The sequence below is a fragment of the Giraffa tippelskirchi genome, chromosome X (assembly GCF_054371585.1).
Source record: "Giraffa tippelskirchi isolate mGirTip1 chromosome X, T2T-mGirTip1v1.2.pri, whole genome shotgun sequence".
Taxonomy (NCBI): Eukaryota; Metazoa; Chordata; class Mammalia; order Artiodactyla; family Giraffidae; genus Giraffa; species Giraffa tippelskirchi.
In genome coordinates this window covers 102,026,419-102,053,424 of record NC_137289.1, presented here as the reverse complement: position 1 = coordinate 102,053,424, position 27,006 = coordinate 102,026,419, and the positions used below count along the sequence as shown (strand labels likewise).

At 38.7% G+C, this 27,006-nt stretch overlaps 1 protein-coding gene and 1 pseudogene across 3 annotated transcripts in view; both read right to left on the bottom strand.

The window, feature by feature from the left end:
- On the bottom strand, positions 1-694 carry LOC145535717 (lysosomal-associated transmembrane protein 4B pseudogene; annotated as a pseudogene).
- A 9,556-nt stretch (positions 695-10,250) lies between these two features.
- Positions 10,251-27,006, bottom strand: part of KLF8 (KLF transcription factor 8) — a 200,739-nt gene continuing 183,983 nt past the window's right edge. For all 3 annotated transcript variants that reach the window (XM_081565519.1, XM_081565517.1, XM_081565518.1), the window contains one exon: positions 10,251-11,005. In XM_081565519.1, the coding sequence (XP_081421645.1) occupies positions 10,824-11,005 (182 nt within the window). In that variant the 3' untranslated portion in view covers positions 10,251-10,823. The remainder of the gene's footprint in view (positions 11,006-27,006) is intronic.

The window sequence follows — 27,006 nt, the reverse complement described above, 5'->3', positions numbered from 1 at the left end:
TTAACAAGATAGGTAGGGTAGCAGCAGCTCCTTGGCAGTGCCATTCACAGTGACGTCATCATACAGGGTAACAGCACCATAGTGTTATTGCTGATAACATGAATCAGGACATCAGGGAATTCCTGCCATTGATGTATCAGGAGCAGTTCCAAACACAGCTAATCAAGTAACCCTTAGAGGTCAAGATAATGTTGATAAACAGAAGAGTAATGAGGACCAAACAGGTAGGACTAACTGACATGATATAATCTTTCTAAGAAAGATTAGGAGGCTGCTGTCATATGTATTCCTGGATGGAGTTTGGATAAACAAGTACAGTGAATGCTACCAAGGTGTTCAGGGCAAAATCAAAGATCTGGTAATAGAAGAATGGGATGATCCAGGTGACGTGTTGCTTGTATGCTCCCTACAGAGCCATTGTGAAGGTCAGGATCATGAGAACAGAAACTGCAATGCCAATGCACATGTTGGCATCATCCATGAACTCAAAGTCAGCTCTGAGTTCTGAACTTGAAAAGTGATCCTGATCTGGATTAGCCAGGCCACTCAACAGAATCAGCAGTACCAAGGCATTGATGATCAGGTAGAAGATGCCAAGAGGGATGGTGTTGATATGCACATGGCAGTATAGGTAGCAGCTGTTGGAGTAGAACCATATCCAAAGAGCCACTATCTTCATTACTTGGGCTGGTGGTGCAGTGGTGCGAGCATGTGCCCAACTTTGCAGGAGCTTCAGCTGTCAGTCTGGCCTGCTGCCGTGGCTGCTGCCAGCTTCTCCACTACTCCAGCTCTTGCTCTGGCCTTCTCGCTGCCTGCTGGCCCTGGCTCTGCACTTCCCCGAGATCTTCCAGCTGCTGCATCAGCTGGTTGTGGAGCCTTCTAGTTGCTGGTGGGCAAGGCTGGGTACTGGCAAGGCTGAATCTGCAGCCTGAGTATTTCTGAGTCTGGTGCTGACCCACCCATGGATTGGGCCATGTCCTGGCATGGTTCAGTGTAACACCTGGGGGTTTCTAAGGCTGGTACATGCCCACTAGTAAGTAGGGCCAGGGTCTTAAAAGTCCCAGAGCTGATAAACCTACTTGCTGGCAGAGTTGGGTCCTGGAGCTGCTGGGTGTGGTGCCCTTTGGGACCTGGGGCTGGTTCTGGCCCACTGGTGGGAATAGCTGGCTCCCAGTGAAGCTGGCTGTGAAGCAGAATTGTCCAGGGGCTGGTGCCTGCCCATTGGTGAGTGGGGTTATATTCTGGCCTGGCTGAGTACAGTGTCAGGGTGTTCCAGTGCTGGTGCTGCCCATGTGCCACAACTAGAGAGAAACCCACATGCCACACAAAAGATCCTGCATGCTGCAACTAAGACCCAGCAAGCCAAAAGTGAATAAATAAATAAATGATCTTTAAAAACTGTTATATACATACTTACACACACACACAAACAATATACACAAACATATATAGGGTAGAATATTATTCAGCCTTCAAAAATAAGTAAATCTTGTCATTTGTAGCAACATGGATGGACCTTTTGGGCATATTGTTAAGTGAAATAAGTCAGACAAAGAGAAATACTCTATATTCTCACTTACATGTGAAATTTACAAACATCATGTATAACTATGGATGATTCATGTTGAGGTTTGACAGAAAACAGCAAAATTCTGTAAAGCAATTATTCTAATAAAAAATTAATTAATAAAAAAGTAAAAACATCCAACACATAGAAACAGAGAGTAGAATTGTATTTGCCAGGGCCTGAGTTGTGGGTGAAATAGAGAGACACTGGTCTAAGAGTATAAATTTTCAGTTATAAGATTAACAGATTCTGTGGATCTAATATACAGCATGGTGAGTATAGCTAACAATACTGTATTGTTACTTGGGAGTTGCTATGAGAGTAGAACTTTAATATTCTCACTATAACAGCAACAAAATAGTAATTATGCTAGGTGAAGGATGTGTTAAGTAGCCTCATTATAATAAAAAAATCACAATATATGCATATCAAGCCATCACATTGTGCACCTTAAACTTACACAATGTTAGTCGTCAATTTTATCTCAATAGAGCTAGCAGGGGCAGAAATATAACTTGAAGAAAATGTTGAAGGAAAATATCCAGTCTACAAATAGGATTAAAGCAACTGATCCAGATATTCAGCATGAGGAGCCAAACCTTCAGGTTAGGTCTCCTTTCACCCCTCACCTTGTGAAAAGGATAAAAACCTGTATTCTGGACCTCTCATTCCCAGCTGTTCAGGCTTCTTATGATTCCTTGTCTAAAAAATAATGATTACTTGCTTTGGTTTCACCAGGATATGCACCTTAACCCTTGCTGACCAACTCTAATAATTCTTTTTAAAATGTACCTGTTCCCATTCTCCCCTATTCCCACTCACCCTCTTTCCAGCGGCTGTAGCTAACCTGATAAATGAATTAAGGTAATGTAATTGCAGGTGCTCAAACATGAATTTATATATTAACTGTCCCAAGTAACTCCTGTGTATTTTCTGTTTTCAGAATATAAGTGTTTTGTGTTCACTGTTCTTTTGACCATATTCTCTGACAGCCCTACAAGTTGTTTCCCTCCTGAATTCTTAAGGACTTATATTAAACCCTCAAGCCAAGGTCCTTCATTTCTCTTAATACAAAGGCATAGTAATCTGGTAGGTGTGGATCATTCCAAAACAATATGATTTGAAGATCATTCCATACAGGCTAATATGCATCTACTTCATTCCCATTAACTCCTGCATTATGTTCCACAGTATAAGTTATACCATAGTTCATTGTCATTCCCCTGTTGATAGATGTTTAGGTTATTTATAATTTTTCATTGTTATAATCAGTGCTGAAGCAAACATCTTTATTGTATATGCACCAACTTCTGTATATAATATATTACCTCTCTGTAACACCCCAAAGTCAAATATCTGGGACATAGAGTATTTGATCTTTTTGGTAATAATAAATACAGAAAAAAATTTCATCCAGTGTGACTACCATTTTTTACCTCCAACCAGTAGTGTATAATAATTGCCCATTTCCATATATTTAGCCAACACTTGCTCTTATAAACTTATATATTCCAGTCAAATTTGTGGGAAATGGTTCTCATTTTATTTTTTTTAAGTTTGTATTACTTATTTTAAAGTTTTTATTGGAGTATAGTTGATTTAAAATATTACAGCAGTTTCTGCTGTACAGCAAAGTGAATCAGTTATACATCTACATATATCCACTGCTTTTTATACTCTTTTCTCATATAGGTCATTACAGAGTATTGAGTTCTCTGTGCTATACAGTAGGTCTTTATTAGTTATGTATTTTATATATAGTAGTATGTATATGTCAACTGCAATTCCAGTTTATCCATCCTCTCTTTTGCCCCTGGAAATCATGTTTGTTTTCTACATCTGTGACTCTATTTCTATTTTGTAAATAAGTTCATTTGTATCTTATTATTAAATTTCACATATAAGCAATATCATTTAAGATTTTTTTCTTTATCTGACTTACTTCACTCAGTATGTCAATCTCTAGGTCCATTCATGTTGCTGCAAATGACATTATTTCATTTTTTAAAAATCTAATTTCCATGATTAGTAGTGACGTGAAACATCTTTTTATATGTTTATTGACTATATACAATCTGTGAATTGTTAAATTTTTATTCTTTTTTTAATTATCTGTATGATTTTTTAATGTGTGTAACCAGCAAAGAGCCTGGATTATTGATAGTTTTTCAGTCAATATATTTGTAGCATCGAGTTGATGATGCTTTTAAACCAAACGGATGACAGTGACTCTCATAATAAATAAATGAGTTAAAAATATTGGGAAACTTATAAAGCCTGAGATTCCTTGTTTTATATCATTTGTAGTGAAAATCCCTTTCTGTCAGCTCCAAGAATAGTTACTCTTCAATCTGTTCTTCTAGCTCTTGATCTTACTCTCTCACAGGATGTCCTCCCTTTTCTTTGTTTCCCAGCATCTCTCTGAAATACAAAGTTTTCCAAAGCAGAGTCCGTAAACCACAGACAAGGCAGCTTCCCATATCCCGTACCCAGGGGTGGTATTTGTACTGAAGTAGCTTTGGAATTCGGAGAAGGCAATGGCACCCCACTCCAGTACTCTTGCCTGGAAAATCCCATGGACGGAGGAGCCTGGTAGGCTACAGTCCATGGGGTCGCTAAGAGTCGGACACGACTGAGCGACTTCACTTTCACTTTTCCCTTTCATGCACTGGAGAAGGAAATGGCAACCCACTCCAGTATTCTTGCCTGGAGAATCCTAGGGACAATGGAGCCTGGTGAGCTGCCGTCTATGGGGTCGCACAGAGTCGGACAGGACTGAAGCGACTTAGCAGCAGCAGCAGCAGCTTTGGAATTTAAAATTGTCCCAAAACCCTTCTCTCCTGAATTCCTTCTTAGGAAAAAACAAACAAGATGGTAAGGGAACAGAGATGGGCAGGGAAACCTAACCAGCTGAGTCTGTACCACACAGGGTGATTCACTGTAAGAAATATACAAAAGGGGCACAGTCTCCATTCAGTCCTGTTCAGGGACATGCTGAGAAGATCTCAAGAATGGGGAGGGCCTCATGTGCTTAAGCGGAGAAATTATTGTGTTTAAGATAGCCCAGCTTCCAACTTTACTGTTAAGGGAAAAAATGATCTATTTGTGCCATGCCATGTCGTAGAAAAGTAAAATGAAGACAAAGTCAAGATAACAGTCATGGATTCTCAAGCTTAAAAAATTTATTAATTATAAAAGTACAATAATTAAACATAACAAGATTGCTTATTTCCCAAGCATACACCTTGCCTGGATGCCACAGAGGAAAAGTCCCATTGGGTTAAAACAGAGTAATCTCCAAGTGACCATGCTAACTGAGGCAGGTTTTTAGTATTTCCGGGGGCCTAATAGACTTGTGTATGAGAGATTGCTCATGATTCTAGGCTCAAAGCCATGCCTATGGAACAAGAACTAGTATAAAATAGAGGGAAAAAAACAGGGTGTTGCTCTAAATCACTGAAATAATGAGGCCCAGATATAGGAGCTATAAAGACTAAAGCTTAATAATATACTGTTCTATAATGTCTTTAAATAAACAATGACCAAAACAAAACAAAACAAAACAATCATTTCACTGCAGGCTCCTTTCCCCAACACAAAAATGAAGAGTCAGTTTCTGGCACTGTTCACCTACTGTGTCCCCCTGTCAAAAAAACAAAGATGAAAACCACTAGGGATTCTCTTCCTCTGTTTATTCAGAAATACAATGAAAACAGCACACATACAACAGTTATAATGTCCAAAACAACTATCTGTACTGATCCTGGGAAACATCTACTGGAAAGGAAGGAGAGTTTCTTAATAGGATAGTGTCTCTCCCCCTGTCTCCAACACTCCACCAGAAAAGAAATGGGAGGTAAAACCAGTATTTGAGAATCAAAGAAATATCCTGTCACTAGTGAAAATTCTATCCTCTTCCATTCCACTCCCAGCCCAACCACCCCATCCCATTTCCCTTCTACCTATACTGTTCATAATATAGTAAGTGTGGAAAGATAAAATGTAACTGGTGAAGCTGGACTGACCAAGGTTTGAAAGGTTGTGGTAAATTTCCTCTGTACTTCTGACAGGGTGACATATCATGTGGTCCAGACAGAGTGAGGGTTGGGGAAGAATACAGATTTTAAAGCAATTGATTTGGCCTACTTAATTCCTTTAGACCCTAATGTGCTTTGAGTATAGAAACAGGTGAGAATCCTATAGTTAGCAATGAGTAGAATGTAGGGAAATTGAGAGGAAAAGAGAATATTGCTTCCAGTGACCACTCTTCCATTATCCTTGTTATTGATTGACTCAAATTTAGCTCTTTATCATCCAGAAAGCTTAATCCTCTCCTTCTTCTAGTGTAAATATAGAGTACTATAATTATCATTATAGTGGTAATCATAATACTTTGTTGTTCATTTAAGTATCACTTGTCATTTTTGCCAACATCCATTAATGATAATCCTCACAACATTCCTGTGAGGTAGATATTTGGATCCCCATTTTACAGATGGGTTAACTGAGGCACAAAGAGGTGATGTAACTTGCCTAAGGTCAATAAAGTGAGAGATGAGAAAATGTGGAAGAGAGATAACAGGGTAGCACCTCTATTGTCAGGAAGCCATATTTTTCAGTGAGAAAAGATAGTGCTAAATGTTTCTTTAAATTGGGCACATCCACTTTCTTCAGTGTACATACTTCTATGTAGGTATTAGTACACTATGGAGGACCAATAATTTCCCTTTGCTTATTGAAGATTAGGTGAATTCCAAATGATATGGTTCTTCAAAACACTTTTGAGAGAAGGATACACCCCAAGTTCCTGGAACTCAGGACATAGAAATCACTAATTCCTGAATTTTGCAGATCACTTTGTTTCAAAGAGCTTTTGGAATTCTAAAAATGTTACTATCATGTACATGAGCACTGTGCTCTAGGTGTTTCCACAGCTATACAACTAAACAATTCAGATACCATTGTACAGGTACTCTGGAACTGAGCAATTAAGTAAGTAGTTGGCAAAGTGTGGGAGCCAGGTTTCTCACTGTTGGAGTGGAAGGTCAGAGTAAACAAAGGTTAAATTAATAGTAAACAAAGGATAAGATGATCCATGAGATAATGGATTGGAGTTGGATACATCAGTATGAACTCAGGTTTAGCTTAATAAAGATATGGATGATTACATACATAACTATCTATAGATACATGTATGTATATATAGATATACATGAGTTAGTATACACGCATATATTTCCTTCCTCTATCAGCTGAAATGATGTAGAAGCAACAAGACAACTGTAGCAATAAGCATACCTAATGCCTAGATTTGATTTCTAACATAATTTTCCATTAAAAGAAATCAGGACTCCTTAAAGAAATGGTTGATTATAGGATTGGGCAAAAAAAAAAAAAATACAAGATGAGCTTGGAGCATCTTGTAGTGTTACAAAATAAAGGAGTCTTAAAAAAACGATGGGGTATGTTAAAAGTACATGGAAGTCAAGCCAAAGAGTGCCCAATGGTCAAAACTGGAACAATTTGAGAAACAAAATAAGTTGTATTGGATTATAACCCAAAGTACAAAATAAACATCCATGAGTCCATAGTGATACCAATAAATGATTGGATAAATAAATAAATGAGGGAGAAGAGACAAATCTCCCATGCAGAATTCCAAATAATTATGTAGATACTTACCCTCAACGATGTAGTGCATAGTTAACCACTCCTTAAGTGTAGGCTGTACATAGTGATTTCCTTCCAAAGAGTACAGTATGTAAGGTGGGACAGAGTACAGAGGAGAAATCTGACAAACAGAATCTGAGCCAGATGATCAAGAGTAACATCAAGAGTATGTGTCACATTAATATGTGTAGAAAATGGCAGTTCAACTTTGTGATCTTCATCCTCCAAACTTGTAAGCTCAGTTTAATCATGAAAAATAATTAGATATTAATTGAGGGGCTCCTTAAAACTGTCAAGGTCATAGGAAACAAGGAAAGTCTGAGAAATTGTCACAACCCAAAGAAGCCTAAGGAGCTATGACTACTAAATGTGATGTGGTATCCTGAATGGATGCTGGAACAGAAAAATGATATTAGGTAAAAACTAAGAAAATCTGAATAAAGTTTAGATTTTAATTAATAGTAATGTATCACCATTACTTCATTAATTGCAACAAATATATCATTCTAATGAAAGATGCTAATAATAGGGAAAACTGGGCTTGAGGTATAGGGAAACTCTGTACAATTGTCTCAATTTTTCTATAAATCTAAAACTGTTTTAAAATGAAAAGTTTATTTAAGAAGAAGTTATTCTTGCAAACTTTTCTGTCTTGCCCATACATAATTCACTCTACCTAATGTACTCAGCTGTTCATATTCTTCATAGTTTTCCCTGAATTTTCCAATAATAATTAATTATCAATAGTAATGTTCAACTACCAATCATCTACAAATGGACGAATTCCACTGCAACAAATTCCAAGATATTATTCAACCCTATCAAACAAAGCCATTTTCCATGCCATAGGCAACCATCCACATGATGGTGGTTTGCTGGTGTTAGCACAGTAAATTCAATAAATTCCAAATGCTACCTCTGAGAGACAGTTCTTTTCCACATTTATTTAGCAAGTTCTATGTGCTTTTGGTGTGGTACAGCACTATATTGTATTTGAGTACCTGTACTCCATTAAATATTCTTAATGAATTTTGACCCATTTCCTAAAGAGTATGTAAATTATTTGTAAAGATTTTATCATTATTTGGAGGGAAGAGGACAATGAAAATAGGATTAGAATATTTTCCTGACCATAGACAATGAATAAATCATTAATAAAATCCCTCATTACTTTGCAGGGAAAATTTGAATAAAAGCTTAAAGATGTCAGGGATACCAATATTTAGAATCCTAATTTAAATATCCTAGTTAGTAGGATTTGAACATAGTCTTTATTTATAAATAGATCATATGCTCCAATGCAAAAGATTTTGAGGTCTGAGGGGCACAGGTCAATTATGAACTCTGAAAAAGAAGTCTCAAATCCAAACTCTGGAAAAAAAAGAGTATGTCTTTGAATGCTACTGTGAAATACCATATCAACTACTCAATTATAAGCTTAACTTATGTATGATGGTAACTTTAACAATGTAAGTTTTACCTTTAACAACCTGTCTTACAGCTGCACAGGGAGATACCTCCTATGCTTTAACAATTAGTCTGTATTGCAGAATTTGCACACCAAAAGTTAAGGTAAAACCTATATCAAAATAACAAGGCTAAAATAGTAAAAATCTACATATCATTTTGAAAAATACAGGTAGTCCTTGAATTTATGAGGATTTATGGACTGGAAAGACACTGTAACTTGAAATGAGATAAATCAAACCTGAGATATTATATAAAGTGTTAAGAATAGAAAACTTGTGTGCCTAATGTTACATATCAATGACCATAAGCACATTTTACTTACCATTTAGTCAACTGTAAATTATTCTGTAAGTGGTTTAAATTTTTCTGAAGCATAACATATAAAATTAGACAAATACTGAAACCAATCATGTATTTTTTTTTAATTTGGTTTAATAGTGTGATCCCTGGGAGAATGAGTGTGCAGGTCTGCAAAACCTCAAAGAAACATCTTGGGAAGAAATCTGACCCATATTTGTCTCATCTGCAAAATATTAATGATGGGTAGGACTATATAGTTGATAGGATCCCTTCTTGGTACTAGAATTCTATAATTTAGTCAGAATAAATGGCCTTGGGAGGTAGTAGCCTAAAGTATTCAAGAGAGACTGGTTAAATATCTGCCAAGGAAAGGGGATACCATATGAAGAGAATCTTTTTCAGGAGAGAAGCTGTGTCCACAATTAAGTTATTAAAAGCTCCCCTCCCCCACCCTGGGAGAGGAAATTTGCCATGTGGAGGTAGATCTGAGGTCCAGCGCCTGGAACAGAGGGTTTTATGTCCCAGACATTATGACAAAGCAGTTTGATTAGGTAACCAAATGTGTATATTATGCAACCTGCTATAATGGATAAAAGAAATGTCTTAGATGTTCACAGCAGTTGTAGAACATCAAATTGCTTTCTGTTTGCCATTAATACTTTTCACTAAAAGCCTCTTATGTTCCATTTGAAACATACAGGAATGCATGCTAATAACCATGGAATTAACACATTTTTTCTTCTAACCTCTCAGCTCTGTGTAACATGGCCCCAGTGTGTCATTTTTTCATCACGCAGTATGTTCATAACAGTAGCTTTATGTAAACAGAAGAATAAACAGTACAGCTATCACCTCAAGACACTGTCTCAACAGATTGTCATTTGAATGAGGTTTGTGATTACAGCACTTTTGATATCCTATACAAAGGAAAGCCCCCCTCTATTTGTTTACAGGATCATCCTGGATCTACTTGCTCCTATCACTGCCCAATTTACTCTCTTGGAACATTTTTTTCCATACTGGCATGTTAGTGTGTGCTTTGAAGATTCTGTCCAAGTTTAACATAACAAAGAATGTAACTGTGCAGAAAAATCTTTGATTACGAAGGAGGAGGAGGAAGAAGAGGATGAAAAGGAGGACAAGAAGATCCTTTCATTCCCTTTGATGGACTAAAGAAGCAAGAAGTACCAGCACTGTCTGAAAACCAAAATGTAAGAACAAAAAGGATTGGTTTTACACAGTCTTTGAGTTTGGTATGGGACTCAGTTTATTCACCAAGAATGTGCCCTATACTCAGGACCCAAATACCTGTAAATCTTATCAACCAACTACAATGTTATGCCCTCTTTTTCCTGGGAACTTGAAAAAAGTCATTTTAGGACACTACCAACCACATTGATATACTGATTCAAAAATATGGATAAGAATCTATAAAACAAGAGAAAAATAAGAAAAAAAAGCAGCATATGTTTGTTCACAGCCTTGAATTTGATTCCTCTTTTCTTATTGTAGGAAAAATGTCCTATCTCATAACAGGCAGGGGAGGGGGCAACCATGGGTGCCGCACTGGAATTCAACCCATGTGGAGGTTGAAAAAAATTGGGGATGAGACAGGGAAGAAATGAAGATGGAATATAAGGAGTCTCCACGAGAGATCAGCTATCTTTTCCTCCAGTTTCATCAGTCTGGGTCAGTGAGCTGTATCCCATCCCACAGGCAAGCTGAGTCAAAGAGGAAAAGATGGTCATGATGTTATAGCACACGGGCGTGTGCACGAAAGAGACCAGTGCAGCTCTTCTACTGCAGTCTGTACCGCTTACACGGTGTCATGGCGCCGGCGGTGCAAAGACAGATGGTCAGAGCGAGAAAAACTACGATTGCAGTCTGTGCACCGGAAAGGCTTGATGCCTGTGTGCTTGCGGAAATGGCGGGTGAGCTCATCCGAGCGAGCAAACTTCCAGGAGCAACCATCCCAAGTGCATTTATAAGGCTTCTCTCCTAAAAAAGGAAATATGACAAAACAAAAGAAGTCAGATAAGAGATGTTTGGATACTGGAAAGATAACAGAGTACATTACCTTTTAGTAAGGCTTTGGTCAAAAACTTAAGCAATAACTTTAAAGACTTTTCTCATTCACTTATACTGAAGTCCCAAAGAAAAGCCACGATGGTTGAAAGGAAAACACATAGGCTGTGCCTCAAACTGGTCTTTGCTTACATCCTGACTATAAAACATACTAGCTGTGTGACCTTAAATAAGTCATTTCTCCCTGGCTGAGTCTCTGTTTCCTCATCTCTTAAGAGGGATAAAAATATCTCACAAGGTTGTTTGAAGCATTTTACCCTTTAAACACAGCCAACAAATGATGAAACTGAGATCCAAACCCAAATAATTGAGATTTTCCACTGTACTACATGGTACTAACTATTTTTCTTCTCTAGTACCTCCCAACAAATGGTCTGAAATAGAACCATACACACAGAAAGAATGTGTGATTCACTGGAATGGAATCTCAGCTAAGACCTTTCTCTGTGAAAGATCAGAAATTCAATGGCATGGAATGGGGTGAGGAGAAGTGTCAAGTCAAACTATTTGAAATAGATGCACTTGGGCTATATATTGAATATGTACGCTCTGGGTAGAAAACTAAGTGAAGAAAGTAATATAAAGACCATCAACACAGTATGACTCCCATAGTGGTGTATATATCACCTAACATATTTATATACTCAGAAAAAAGGCAAGATCAATACACTTAAATGTAAATTATGAGAGGAATTAACAGTGAGTGAATATCCAGAAGGTGAGAGTGAGAATGGTGAAAAGAGGAATTCACTTTTTACTTTGCACCTTTCTGTATTTTTTGGAATGTTTTAAAAATCATGGTATTGTATCTCATAATAAAAATTTTAAAGTAAAAAGATAAGAATCTATATAACAAAAATAAATATTAACTATGGTTAAGGTCATAGGATTAGGGTAATGATTGTTTTTCTTTTAATGTGCTTCTCTATTTCCCATCTTCTACAATGACCATGTATAATCCTATAATTATAAATAAGTGACAATGAAGATAAAAATGCATTGTTTTCATTAATTTTTAAAATTATTTATTTATTTTTGGCTGTGCTGGGTCTTTGTTGCTGCACATTGACTTTCTCTAGCTGTGGTGAGCAGGGGCTACTCTTTGTTGTGATATGTGGGCTTCTCATTGAGATGGCTTCTCTTGTTATGAAGCACAGGCTCTACAGTATATGGGCTTCAGTAGCTGTGGCTCTTGGGCTTAGTTGCATGTGAGATCTTCCTGGACCAGGGATCAAATCTGTGTTCCTGCACTGGCAGGTGGATTCTTAACCACTGGATCCCCAGGGAAGTTCAAAATGCATTGGTATTTTAATAGTTTGTCTAAATCTAGCTCATTCTCCCCTTTCTCCTTATAAATGCTCCAGAGTATTTTATTTTATGTTGTAGTAAATTCAGGTGGCAATCTGGTTTGCATATGTTGTTTTTCAACTTACTGCTCAACACTTACCAATCTTCCCAAGTGCTTACTAATTTAATTAACTGTGCAACTTTCAAATAATGGGCAACAGAATGACATCCATTCTGACTCACAGTTGTGGAAAATACCAAGGCAACTAGTTTGAGGATTCATTCCAATTACTGATAATTTCAGGATTGATACCAATTACTGATAATTTCAATATTCAGATATTGGTGCATTAGCTGTTAAGAATAATGAGATAAGAGTTGGATGTACTGAAAACAAAAGATGGCCAATGAAATGTTATAAAATGAAAAAAAAAAGCGAGGGGGCAGTCCTAAGATGGCGGAGGAATAGGACAGGGAGAAGACTTTCTCCCCCACAAATTCACCAAAAGAACATTTAGATGCCGAGCAAATTCCACAAAACAACTTCTGAATGCTGGCAGAGGACATCAGACACACAGAAAGGTAGCCCATAGTCTTCGAAAGGAGGTAGGACAAAATATAAAAGATAAAAAGAGAGTCAAAAGAGGTAGGGATGGAGATCCACCCTGGGAAGGGAGTCTTAAAAAAGAGAGAAGTTTCCAAAACCAGGAAACACTCTCTCTGGCGGGTCTGTGGCAGGCCTTGGAATAGCAGAGGGCAAAATAACCGGGAGGAAAAATAAATAATTAAAACCCGCAGTTTATGTACCTAACAGCAACTCCCAGAGGGCACGCAGCGCAGACGCACGTATCCCCAACTAGCAAGTGGGGGCTGGGCAGGGAGGGGCGGGCTGCATTGCTCTGGGTAAGGACTGGGCCTGAATGCCCCGAGGGCAATCTGAGGGAACTAGATTGAGACAGCAACCTAGACCATGGGATAGCTTTCCCCACAAAAGCCTTAACCTAAGACACCGCCAGGCCCGCTCACAGAACAAAGGACTGAGCAGAGCAAGCCTGCTGCAGACCGGCCCATCCCCCACAGGAGACAGGCAGGCGAGGGCAGCCAGAGCCGGAAGGGCGGAAACGTGGCCCCAGAGAGGCATCCTATACCAAAGGGCAAACAGACCTCGCTGCTAATGAGGACTTCTTGGGACTCTGGAGGGTCGACACCTGCTGAGAGGGTCGCAGCCAGAGATCAGCTCCCCAGGGGAGAGCATGGCACATCTGGAAAGCTGTGCCCATTGTACACCCAGAAAACAGAGTGGCTGGGACGGGGGAAGGGAAAAAGGTGCAGCCCCCAACCGTGCTAGCCAAAAACCTGGTCACCGGAGCTGCTCGGACCTGGGAAGGGCACAAAACCCAGGCTCAACCAAGTCTGCGCCTTTGTGAAGTACCTGGGAACCAGAACTTGAGCAGCTTAGACCTGGTACAGGCAACCCCAGGGGCCACTTCAGACAGTTCCCGGCAGTGCAACCTAGAGCCTGAGTAGTGTAGACTGGGAGAGCACACACGTCGTGAGTGGGGCAAACCCAGTGTGGCTGAAACATTGTGAGCACATGCCAGGGAGATTTCTTTGCAGTGTTCCTCCCTCCCCACAGCACGACTGAACAAGTGAGACTAAAAAAAAAGTGACCACCACCACCTCCCTTGTGTCAGGGTGGAAATTAGACACTGAAGAGACCAGCAAACAGAAGAAGCTAAAAGAAAGGGAGGGAACCACTTTGGAAGTGACAGATGCAACAGATTAAAACCCTGTAGTTAGTACTGACTACATAGGAAGGGGCCTAGAGACCTTGAGAAGAACAAGCTGGACCAAGGAACTATCTGAAAATGAACTGACCCCACACTGTCCATAACAGCTCCAGAGAAAGTCCTAGGTAAATTACTACTATTATCATTGTTTAAAATTTTTAAAACTTTTTAAATTATTTTTTTTACTTTTATTTTATTTTCTTATTTTATTTTTATTTTTAAGTCCCCTATTACTCCTTCAATTTTCATTTTTATAACCTACTATTACCTTGCAAAAAAAAAGACCCTATTTTAATTTTTTTTATGTTTTTAAGACTGTATTTTTATTTTTTTAAATAAATTTATTTATTTTAGTTGGGGGCTAATTACTTTACAAGATTGTAGTGGTTTTTGCCATACATTGACATGAATCAGCCATGGGTTTACATGTGTTCCCCATCCTGAACCCGCCTCCCACATCCCTCCCCATCCCATCCCTCTGGGTCATCCCATTGCCCCAGCACTGAGCATTTGTCTCATGCATCAAACCTGGAATGGCGTTCAGTTTCACATATGATAATATACATGTTCCAATGCTATTCTCTCAGAACGTCCCACCCTCACCTTCTCCCTCAGAGTCCATAAGACTGTTCTATGCATCTGTGTCTCTTATTCTGTCTCGCATATAGGGTTATCGTTACCTTCTTTCAAATTCCATATATATGCATTAGTATACTGTATTGGTGTTTTTCTTTCTGGCTTACTTCACTCTGTATAATGGGCTCCAGTTTCATCCATCTCAATAGAACTGATTCAAATGTATTTTTTTAATGGCCGAGTAATATTCCATTGTGTATATGTACCACAACTTCCTTATCCATTCGTCTGCTGATGGACATCTAGGTTGCTTCCATGTCCTGGCTATTATAAACAGTGCTGTGATGAACATTGGGGTACACGCGTCTCTTTCAGTTCTGGTTTCCTTGGTGTGTATGCCCAGCAGTGGGATTGCTGGGTCGTATGGCAGTTCTATTCCTAGTTTTTTAAGGAATCTCCACACTGTTCTCCATAGTGGCTGTACTAGTTTGCATTCCCACCAACAGTGTAAGAGTGTTCCCTTTCCTCCACACCCTCACCAGCATTTATTTCTTGTAGACTTTTGTATAGCAGCCATTCTGACTGGTGTGAAATGGTACCTCATTGTGGTTTTCTTTTCTTTTTTTTTTATTTTAAAAAAAACTTTTTATTTTATATTGGAGTATAGCCAATTAACAATGTTGTGATAGGTTCAGGTGGACAGCAAAGGGACTCAGCTATACATATACATGTATCTATTCTCCCGCAAAACTCCCCTCTCAAAATAAAGCTTTATAATCTTATTCATCATTTACCAAGCATCAAGAAGTATCTGGGAAATATACAAAAACGTTTATTATTATTATTTTAATTAGTTTATTTTCTATTTTTTCAACTTTACACTATTGTATTTGTTTTGCCATACATTGACATGAATCCACCATCAGTGTACATGTTTTCCCCTTCCAGAACCCCCCATCCACCTCCCTCCACATCCCATCCCTCTGGGTCATCCCGGTGCACCTGCCCCGAGCACCCTGTATCATGCATTGAACCTGGACTGGCGATTAGTTTCACATATGATAATTTACATTGCTTCCATGCCATTCTCCCATATCATCCCACCCTCGCCCTCTCCCATAGAGTCCATAATACTGTTCTATTTATCTGTGTCTCTTTTGATGTCTCGCATACAGGGTTATCTTTACCGATTAACTAAATACCGTATATATGTGTTAGTATACTGTATTGGTGTTTTTCTTTCTGGCTTACTTCACTCTGTATAATAGGTTCCAGTTTCATCCACCTCATTAGAACTGATTCGAATGTATTTCTTTTAATGGCTGAGTAATATTCCATTGTGTATATGTACCACAGCTTCCTTATCCATTCATCTGCTGATGGGCATCTAGGCTGCTTCCATGTCCTGGCTATTATAAACAGTACTGCAATGAACATTGGGGTACACGTGTCTCTTTCAAGTCCGGTTTCCTCAGTGTGTAAGCCCAGCAGTGGGATTGCTGGGTCATACGGCAGTTCTATTTTCAGTTTTTTGAGGAATCTCCACACTGTTCTCCATAGTGGCTGTACTAGTTTGCATTCCCACCAACAGTGTAAGAGGGCTCCCTTTTATCCACACCTTCTTTAACATTTATCGCTTGTAGTCTTTTGGATAGCAGCCATTCTGAAGGGCGTGAAATGGTATCTCATAGTGGTTTTGATTTGCATTTCTCTGATAATGAGTGATGTTGAACATCTTTTCATGTGTTTGTTAGCCATCTGCATGTCTTCTTTGGAGAAGTGTCTGTTTAGTTCTTTGGCCCACTTTTTGATTGGATCGTTTATTTTTTTGGAATTGAGCTGCAGGTGTTGCTTGTATATTTTTGAGATTAATTGTTTGTCCATTGCTTCATTTGCTATTATTTTCTCCCATTCCGAGGGCTGTCTTTTCACCTTGCTTATAGTTTCCTTTGTTGTGCAAAAGCTTTTAAGTTTAATTAGGTCCCATTTGTTTATTTTTGCTTTTATTTCCAATATTCTGGGAGGTGGGTCATAGAGGATCCTGCTGTGGTTTATGTCAGAGAGGGTTTTGCCTATGTTTTCCTCTAGGAGTTTTATAGTTTCTGGTCTTACATTTAGATCTTCAATCCATTTTGAGTCTATTTTTGTGTATGGTGTTAGAAAGTGTTCTAGTTTGCTTCTTTTACAAGTGGTTTTCCAGTTTTCCCAGCACCACTTGTTAAAGAGATTGTCTTTTCTCCATTGTATATTCTTGCCTCCTTTGTCGAAGATAAGGTGTCCATAGGTGTGTGGATTTATCTCTGGGCTTTCTATTGTGTTCCGTTGATCTATATTTCTATCCTTGTTTAAGTACCATACTGTCTTGATGACTGTGGCTTTGTAGTAGAGCCTGAGGTCAGGCAGGTTGATTCCTCCAGTTCCATTCTTTTTTCTCAAGATTGCTTTGGCTATGTGAGGCTTTTTGTATTTCCATACAAATTGTGAAATTATTTGTTCTAGTTCTCTGAAGAATACCATTGGTAGCTTGATAGGGATTGCATTGAATCTATAGATTGCTTTGGGTAGTATACTCATTTTCACTATACTGATTCTTCCGATCAATGAACACGGTATATTTCTCCATCTATTTGTGTCCTCTTTGATTTCTTTCACCAATGTTTTATAGTTTTCTATATATACGTCTTTTGTTTCTTTAGGTAGATATATTCCTAAGTATTTTATTCTTTTCGTTGCGATAATGAATGAAATTGTTTCCTTAGTTTCTTTCTGTTTTCTCGTTGTTGGTCTATAGGAATGCAAGTGATTTCTGTGTGTTAATTTTATATCCTGCAACTTAACTACATTCGTTGATTAGCTCTAGTAATTTTCTGATGGAGTATTTAGGGTTTCCTATGTAGAGGATCATGTCATCTGTAAACAGTGAGAGTTTTAATTCTTCTTTTCCAATCTGGATTCCTTTTATTTCTTTTTCTTCTCTGATTGCTGCGGCCAAAACTTCCAAAACTATGTTGAATAGTAGCGGTGAGAGTGGGCACCCTTCTCTTGTTCCTGATTTTATGGGAAATGCTTTCAGTTTTTCCGCATTTAGAATAATGTTTGCCGTGGGTTTGTCATATATAGCTTTTATTATGTTGAGGTATATTCCTTCTATTCCTGCTTTTCGGAGGGTTTTTATCATAAATGGATGTTGAATTTTGTCAAAGGCTTTCTCTGCATCTATTGAAATAATCATATGGTTTTTATTTTTCAATTTGTTTATGTGGTGTATTACATTGATTGATTTGCGGATATTGAAGAATACTTGCATCCCTGGGATAAAGCCCACTTGGTCATGATGTATGATCTTTTTAATATATTGTTGGATTCTGTTTGCTAGGATTTTGTTAAGGATTTTTGCATCTATGTTCATCAGTGATATTGGCCTGTAGTTTTCTTTTTCTGTGGCATCTTTGTCAGGTTTTGGTATTAGGGTGATGGTGGCCTCATAGCATGAGTTTGGAAGTTTACCTTCCTCTGCAATTTTCTGGAAGAGTTTGAGTAGGATAGGTGTTAGCTCTTCTCTAAATTTTTGGTAGAATTCAGCTGTGAATCCATCTGGTCCTGGGCTTTTGTTTGCTGGAAGATTTCTGAATACAGTTTCAATTTACATGCTTGCGATGGGTCTGTTGAGATTTTCTATTTCTTCCTGTCTCAGTTTTGGGAAGTCGTACTTTTCTAAGAATTTATCCATTTCTTCCAAGTTGTCCATTTTATTTGCATATAGTTGCTACTAATAGTCTGTTATGATCCTTTGTATTTCTGTGTTGTCTGTTGTGATCTCTCCATTTTCATTTCTAATTTTGTTGATTTGATTCTTCTCCCTTTGTTTCTTGATGAGTCTGGCTAATGGTTTGTCAAGGTTACTTATCTTCTCAAAGAACCAGCTTTTGGCTTTGTTGATTTTTGCTATGGTCTCTTTTGTTTCTTTTGCATTTATCGCTGCCCTAATTTTTAAGATTTATTTCCTTCTACTAAACCAGAGGTTCTTCACTTCTTCCTTTTCTAGTTGCTTTAGGGGTAGAGTAAGGTTATTTATTTGTCTTTTTTCTTGTTTCTTGAGGTGAGCCTGTATTGCTATGAATCTTCCCCTTAGCACTGCTTTTACAGTGTCCCATAGGTATTGGGTTGTTGTGTTTTCATTTTCCTTTGTTTCTATGCATATTTTGATTACTTTTTTGATTTCTTCTGTGATTTGTTGGTCATTTAGCAGTGTGTTGTTAAGCCTCCATATGTTGGAGTTTTTAACTGTTTTTCTCCTGGAATTGACTTCTAATCTTACTGCATTGTGGTCAGAAAAGATGCTTAGAATGATATCGATTTTTTGAATTTACCAAGACTAAATTTATGGCCCAGGATACGATCTATTCTGGAGAAGTTTCCGTGTGTGCCTGAGAAAAAGGTGAAATTCATTGTTTTGGGGTGAAATGTCCTATAGATATCAATGAGGTCTAACTGGACTATTGTATCATGTAAAGTCTGTGTTTCCTTGTTAATTTTCTGTTTAGTTGATCTGTCTATAGATGTGAGTGGGGTATTAAAGTCTCCCAGTATTATTGTGTTATTGTTAATTTCCCCTTTCATATTTGTTACCATTTGCCTTACATGTTGTGGTGCTCCTATGTTGGGTGCACATATATTTATAATTGTTATATCTTCTTCTTGGATTGACTCTTTGATCATTATGTAGTGTCCATTTTTGTCTCTTTTCACCGCCTTTGTTTTAAAGTCTATTTTATCTGATATGAGTATTGCTACTTCGGCTTTCTTTTGGTCTCTATTTGCATGAAATATCTTTTTCAAGCCCTTCCTTTGACGTCTGTATGTGTCCTTTGTTTTGAGGTGGGTCTCTGGTAGACAACATATATAGGGGTCTTGTTTTTATATCCATTCAGCCAGTCTTTGTCTTTTGGTTAGGACATTCAACCCATTTACATTTAAGGTAATTATTGATAAGTATGATCCCGTTGCCACTTACTTTATTGTTTTGGGTTTGAGATCATACATCCTTTCTCTGTTCCCTGTCTAGAAAAGATCCTTTATCATTTGTTGGAGAGCTGGTTTGGTGGTGCTGAATTCTCTGAGGTTTTGCTTGTTTGTAAAGCTTTTGATTTCTCCTTCATATTTGAATGAGATTCTTGGAGGATACAGTAACCTAGGCTGTAGATTATTTTGTTGCATCACTTTAAGTATGTCCGGCCATTCCCTTCTGGCCTGAAGAGTTTCTGTTGAAAGATCAGCTGTTATCCTTATGGGAATCCCCTTGTGTGTTATTTGTTGTTTTTCCCTTCCTGCTTTTAATATTTGTTCTTCGTGATTGATCTTTGTTAATTTGATTATTATGTGTCTTGGGGGTTTTTTGCCTTGGGTTTATCTTGTTTGGGACTCTCTGGGTTTCTTGGACTTGTGTGATTATTTTCTTCTCCACTTTAGGGAAGTTTCAACTATTATCTCCTAGAGTATTTTCTCATGGTGTTTTTTTTTGTCTTCTTCTTCTGGGACTCCTATGATTCATATGTTGGTGCGTTTAACATTGTCTCAGAGGTCTCTGTAGTTGTCTTCATTTCTTTTAATTGTTTTTTCTTTTTTCCTCTCTGTTTCACTTATTTCTATCATTCTATCTTCTATCTCACTTATCCTATCTTCTGCCCCCGTTATCCTACTGTTGGTTCCCTCCAGAGTGTTTTTGATCTCATTTATTGCATTATTCTTTATATATTGACTCTTTTTTTAATTTCTTCTAAGTCCTTGTTAAACCTTTCTTGCATCTTCTTGATCTTTGTCTCCAGGTTATTTCTCTGTAACTCCAATTTGTTTTCCAGATTTTGGATCATTTTCACTATCATTATTTGGAATTCTTTATCAGGTAGATTCCCTATCTCTTTCCCTTTTGTTTGATTTGGAGGGCATTTATCCTGTTCCTTTACCTGCTGGGTATTTCTCTGCCTTTTCATCTTGTTTATATTGCTGTGTTTGGGATGGCTTGTTTTCTGGCAGTTTGTGGTTCCTCTTTATTGTGGAGGTTCCTCACTGTGCGTGGGGTTAGACGGGTGCTTGTCCACGTTTCCTGGTTGGGGAAGCTTGTATATGAGTTCTGGTGGGTGGAGCGTGATTTCTTCTCTCTGGAGTGCAATGAAGTGTCCAGTAATGAGTTTTGAGATTTCAGTGGGTTTGGTGTAACTTTGAGCAGCCTGTATGTTGAAGTTCAGGGCTATGTTTCTGTGTTGTTGGAGAATTTGTGTGGTATATGTTACTCTGGGACTTGTTGGCCCTTGAGTGGTGCTTGGTTTCAGTGTAGGCATGAAGGTGTATAATGAGCTCCTCTCGTTTAATGCATCCTGGGTTCAGGAGTTCTCTGGTGTTCTCAAGATTTGGATTTAAGTCTCCTCTCTCTGGTTTTCAGTCTTACTCTTACAGTAGCCTCAAGACTTCTCCATCTATACAGCACTTATGATAAAACATCTAGGTTAATCATGAAAGGTATCTCCGCAGTGAGGGACACCCGGAGAGGTTCACACAGTTACATGGAGAAGAGAAGAGGGAGGAGGGAGATAGAGGTGGCCAGGAGGAGAAGAGGGGAATCAAAAGGGGAGAGAGCAAGCTAGCCAGTAATCACTTCCCTATGTGCTCTCCACCATCTGGATATCTCAGAGATGTTCACGGAGTTACATAGGGAAGAGAAAAGGGAGGAAGGAGACAGAGGTGGCCTGGAGGAGAAAAGGGAGGAATAAAAAGAGGAGAGACAGATCCAGCCAGTAATCAGTTCTCTAAGTGTTCTCCACAGCCCAGAACACACAAAGAAATTCACAGAGTTGGGTACAGAAGAAAAGGGGGAGTGGGGAGATGGAGGCGACTTGTTGGAGAAAAAGGACAGCTAAAACGGGGAGAGAGCAATCAAGCCAGTGATCTCGTTCCCAAGTAAAAATGCGTGCTGAAGATTGGGTTCTTGAAGATACAAAGTTGATAACAAACACTAAAAAGCAAAGATTAAAAATCTTGAGTAGAGGTTAGGTTCTGAAAAATGCCATATTAAAAAAGGGGAAAGAAAAGAAGAAAAAAAAAGGAAAGAAATGAAAACAGAAAAAAAACACCCCACCAAAGTCACAAAAATTATAATATATATATATATATATATATATATATATACGAAGTTTGCTTTAAAAATAATGTCATAAAGAAAAAAAAGAAAAAAATTAAAAAAATAAAAATAGGGTCTTTTTTTGCAAAGTTATAGTAGGTTATAAAAATGAAAATTGAAAGAGTAATAGGGGACTCAAAAATAAAAATAAAATAAGAAAATAAAATAAAATTTTAAAAAAATTAATAAAAAATAATTTTAAAAAGGGTAAAAAATTAAAAAAATGAAACTAGTAAAAATATATTTCGGAATTTCTCTGGAGCTGTTATGGACTGTTTGGGGTCAGTTCATTTTCAGATAGTTCCTTGGTCCATCTTGTACTTCTCAAGGTCTCTAGGCCCCTTCCTATGTAGTCAATGCTAATTACAGGAAGGTGGTGGTGGTCACATTTTGTTTAGTCTCACTTGTTCAGTCGTGCTGTGGGGAGGGAGGAACACTGCAAACAAACCTCACTGGCATGTGCTCACAATGTTTCAGCCACTCTGGGCTTGCCCCGCTCACGGCGTGTGTGCTTTCCCAGTCTACACTGCTCAGGCTCTAGGTTGCACTGCCAGGAACTGTCTGAAGTGGCCCCTGGGGTTCCTGTATTTCCCAGGTCTAAGCTGCTCAGGTTCTGGTTCCCAGGTACTTCACAAAGGCGCAGACTTGGTTGAGCCTGGGTTCTGTGCCATTCCCAGGTCCGAGCAGCGCTGGTGACCTGGTTTTTGGCTACCGCGGTCGGAGGCGGCATCTTTTTCCCTTCCCCCGACCCAGCCACTCGGTTTTCTGGGTGTACAATGGGCACAGATTCCCAGGTGTGCCGTGCTCTCCCCTGGGGAGCTGATTTCTGGCTGTGACCCTCTCGGCGGGTGTTGACCCTCCAGAGTTCCAAGCACTCCTGGTTAGCAGCGAGGTCTGTTTGCAGTTTGCTATAGAATGCCTCTCTGGGGTCGCGATTCCGCCCTTTGGGCTCTCGCTGCCCTCCCCTTCCTGTCTCCTGCTGGGGATGGGCTGGTCTGCGGTTGGTTCACTCTGCTCAGTCCTTTGTTCTGTGAGCTGGCCTGGCGGTGTCTTAGGTTAGGGCTTTTCGCGGGAAATCTATCCCACGGTCGAGGGTGCTGTCTCAATCTAGTTCCCTCAGATTTCCACGGGGCATTCAGGCTCAGCCCTAACCCAAAGCAATGTGGCCTGCCCCTCCCTGTCCAGTCCCCGCTTGCTAGTTGGGGAAGCGCGTGTCTGGGCTGCGTGCCCGCGCCCGCTGGGAATTGCTGCTAGGTACTTAAACCGTGTGGTTTAATAATTTATTTACTTTTCCTCCCAGTTATTTTGCCCTTTGCAGTTCCAAGGCTCACCACCAACCCGCCGGAGAGAGTGTTTCCTGGTGTTTGGAAACTTCTCTCTTTTTTAAGACTCCCTTCCTGGGACGGATCTCCATCCCTACCTCTTTTGACTCTCTTTTTATCTTTTATATTTTGTCCTACCTCCTTTTGAAGACTATGATCTGCCTTTCTGTGTGTCTGATGTTCCAAGTTGTTTTGTGGAATTTGTTCGGCGTCTAAAAGTTCTTTTGGTGAATTTATGGGAGAGAAAGTCGTCTCTCCATCCTATTCCTCAGCCATCTTAGGACCGCCTCCCTCATTGTGGTTTTGATTTGAATTTCTCTAATAATGAGTGATGTTGAGCATCTTTTCATGTGTTTCGTAGCCATCTGTATGTCTTCTTTGGATAAATAAGACCCTATTTTTAAAGCAAACTTCATATATATATATATATATATATATATATATATATTATAATTTTTCCTCCCTCGTCTCTTCCCTATGTAACTCCGTGAACATCTCTGAGAGATCCTGACAGTGGAGAGCACATAGGGAAGTGATTACTGGCTAGCTTGCTCTCTCCCCTTTTGATTCCCCTCTTCTCCTCCTGGCCACCTCTATCTCTCTCCTCCCTCTTCTCTTCTCCATGTAACTCTGTGAACCTCTCCGGGTGTCCCTCACTGTGGAGAATCTTTTCATCATTAACCTAGATGTTTTATCATCAGTGCTGTATAGATGGAGAAGTCTTGAGGCTACTGTAAGAAAAAGACTGAAAACCAGAGAGAGGAGACTTAAGTCCAAATCTTGAGAACACCAGAGAACTCCTGAATCCAGGAAGCATTAAATGAGAGGATCTCATCAAACGCCTCCATACCTACACTGAAACCAAGCACCACCCAAGGGCCAACAAGTTCCAGAGTAACATATACCACACAAATTCTCCAGCAACACAGGAACATAGCCCTGAGCTTCAATATACAGTCTGCCCAAAGTCACACCAAACCCACTGAAATCTCAAAACTCATTACTGGACACTTCATTGCACTCCAGAGAGAAGAAATCAAGCTCCAATGAGCAGAACACATACACAAGCTTCCGCAACCAGGAAACCTTGACAAGCCACCCGTCTGACCCCACCCACAGCAAGGAACCTCCACAATAAAGAGGAACCACAAACTGCCAGAAAATAGAAAGGCCACCCCAAACACAGCAATATAAACAAGATGAAAAGGCAGAGAAATACCCAGCAGGTAAAGGAACAGGATAAATGCCCTCCAAATCAAGCAAAAGAGGAAGAGATAGGGAATCTACCTAATAAGGAATTCCGAACAATGATAGTGAAAATGATCCAAACTCTGGAAAACAAATTGGAGTTACAGAGAAATAACCTGGAGACAAGGATCGAGAAGATGCAAGAAAGGTTTAACAAGGACTTAGAAGAAATAAAAAAGAGTCATTATATAATGAATAATGCAATAAATGAGATCAAAAACACTCTGGAGGGAACCAACAGTAGAATAATGGAGGAAGAAGATAGGATAAGTGAGGTAGAAGATAGAATGATAGAAACAAATGAAATAGAGAGGAGAAAAGAATTAAAAGGAATGAGGACAACCTCAGAGACCTCTGGGACAATGATAAACGCACCAACACACGAATCATAGGAGTCCCAGAAGAAGAAGACAAAAAAAAAAAAAAAGACCATGAGAAAATACTCGAAGAGAGAATAGTTGAAAACTTCCCTAAAGTGGGGAAGGAAATAATCACCCAAGTCAAGAAACCCAGAGAGTCCCAAACAGGATAAACCCATGGTGAAACACCCCAAGAGACATAATAATCAAATTAACAAAGATCAAACACGAAGAACAAATATTAAAAGCAGGAAGGGAAAAACAACAAATAACACAAAAGGGGATTCCCATAAGGATAACAGCTGATCTTTCAATAGAAACTCTTCAGGCCAGAAGGGAATGGCAGGACATACTTAAAGTGATGCAACAAAATAATCTACAGCCCAGATTACTGTACCCAGCAAGGATCTCATTCAAATGTGAAGGAGAATTCAAAAGCTTTACAGACAAGCAAAACCTTACAGAATTCAGCACCATCAAACCAGCTCTCCAACAAATGATAAAGGATCTTCTCTAGACAGGAAACACAGAAAGGGTGTATAATCTTGAACACAAAACAATAAAGTAAGTGGCAACGGGATCATACTTATAAATAATTACCTTAGATGTAAATGGTTTGAATGCCCTAACCAAAAGAGAAAGACTGGCTGAATGGATACAAAAAGAAGACCCCTATATATGTTGTCAACAAGACACCCACCTCGAAACAAGGGACACATACAGACTGAAAGGGAAGGGCTGGAAAAAGATATTTCATGCAAATAGAGACCAAAAGAAAGCAGGAGTAGCAATACTCATATCAGATAAAATAGACTTTAAAACAAAGGCAGTGAAAAGAGACAAAGATGGACACTACATAATGATCAAAGGATCAATCCAAGAAGAAGATATAACAATTATAAATATAAATTCACCCAACATAGTAGCACCACAACATGTAAGGCAAATTCTAACAAGTATGAAAGAGGAAATTAACAATAACACAATAATAGTGGGAGATTTTAATACCCAATCACACCTATGGACAGATAAACTAAACAGAAAATTAACAAGGAAACACAAACTTTAAATGATACAATAGACCAGTGAGACCTAATTGATATCTATAGGACATTTCACCCCAAAACAATGAATTTCACCATTTTCTCAAGCGCACACGGAACCTTCTCCAGATTAGATCACATCCTTGGCAATAAATCTAGACTTGGTAAATTAAAAAAAATTGAAATCATCCCAAGCATCTTTTCTGACCACATTGCAGTAAGATTAGATGTCAGTTACAGGAGAAAAACTACTAAAAGGTCCCACATATGGAGGCTCAAGAACACACTGCTGAATAATCAACAAATCACAGAAGAAATCAAAAAAAGAAATCAAAATATGCATAGAAACAAACGAAAATGAAAACAAACCCATGCAAAACCTATGGGACACTGTAAAAGCAGTGCTAAGGGGAAGATTCATAGCAATACAGGCTCACCTCAAGAAACAAAAAAAAGTCAAATAAATAACCTAACTCTACATCTAAAACAACTAGAAATGGAATAAGTGAAGAAATCCAGGGTTAGTAAAAGGAAAGAAATCTTAAAAATTAGGGCAGAAATAAATGCAAAAGAAACAAAAGAGACCATAGCAAAAATCAACAAAGCCAAAAGCTGGTTTTTTGAGAAGATAAGTAAAATTGACAAACCATTAGCCAGACTCATCAAGAAACAAAGGGAGAAGAATCAAATCAACAAAATTAGAAATGAAAATGGAGAGATCACAACAGACAACACAGAAATACAAAGGATCATAAGAGACTATTAGCAGCAACTATATGCAAATAAAATGGACAACTTGGAAGAAATGGATAAATTCTTAGAAAAGTATGACTCCCCAAAACTGAACCAGGAAGAAATAGAAAATCTCAACAGACCCATCGCAAGCATGTAAATTGAAACTGTATTCAGAAATCTTCCAGCAAACAAAAGCCCAGGACCCGATGGATTCACAGCTGAATTCTTCCAAAAATTTAGAGAAGAGCTAACACCTATCTTACTCAAACTCTTCCAGAAAATTGCAGAGGAAGGTAAACTTGCAAACTCATTCTATGAGGCCACCATCACCCCAATACCAAAACCTGACAAAGATGCCACAGAAAAAGTAAACTACAGGC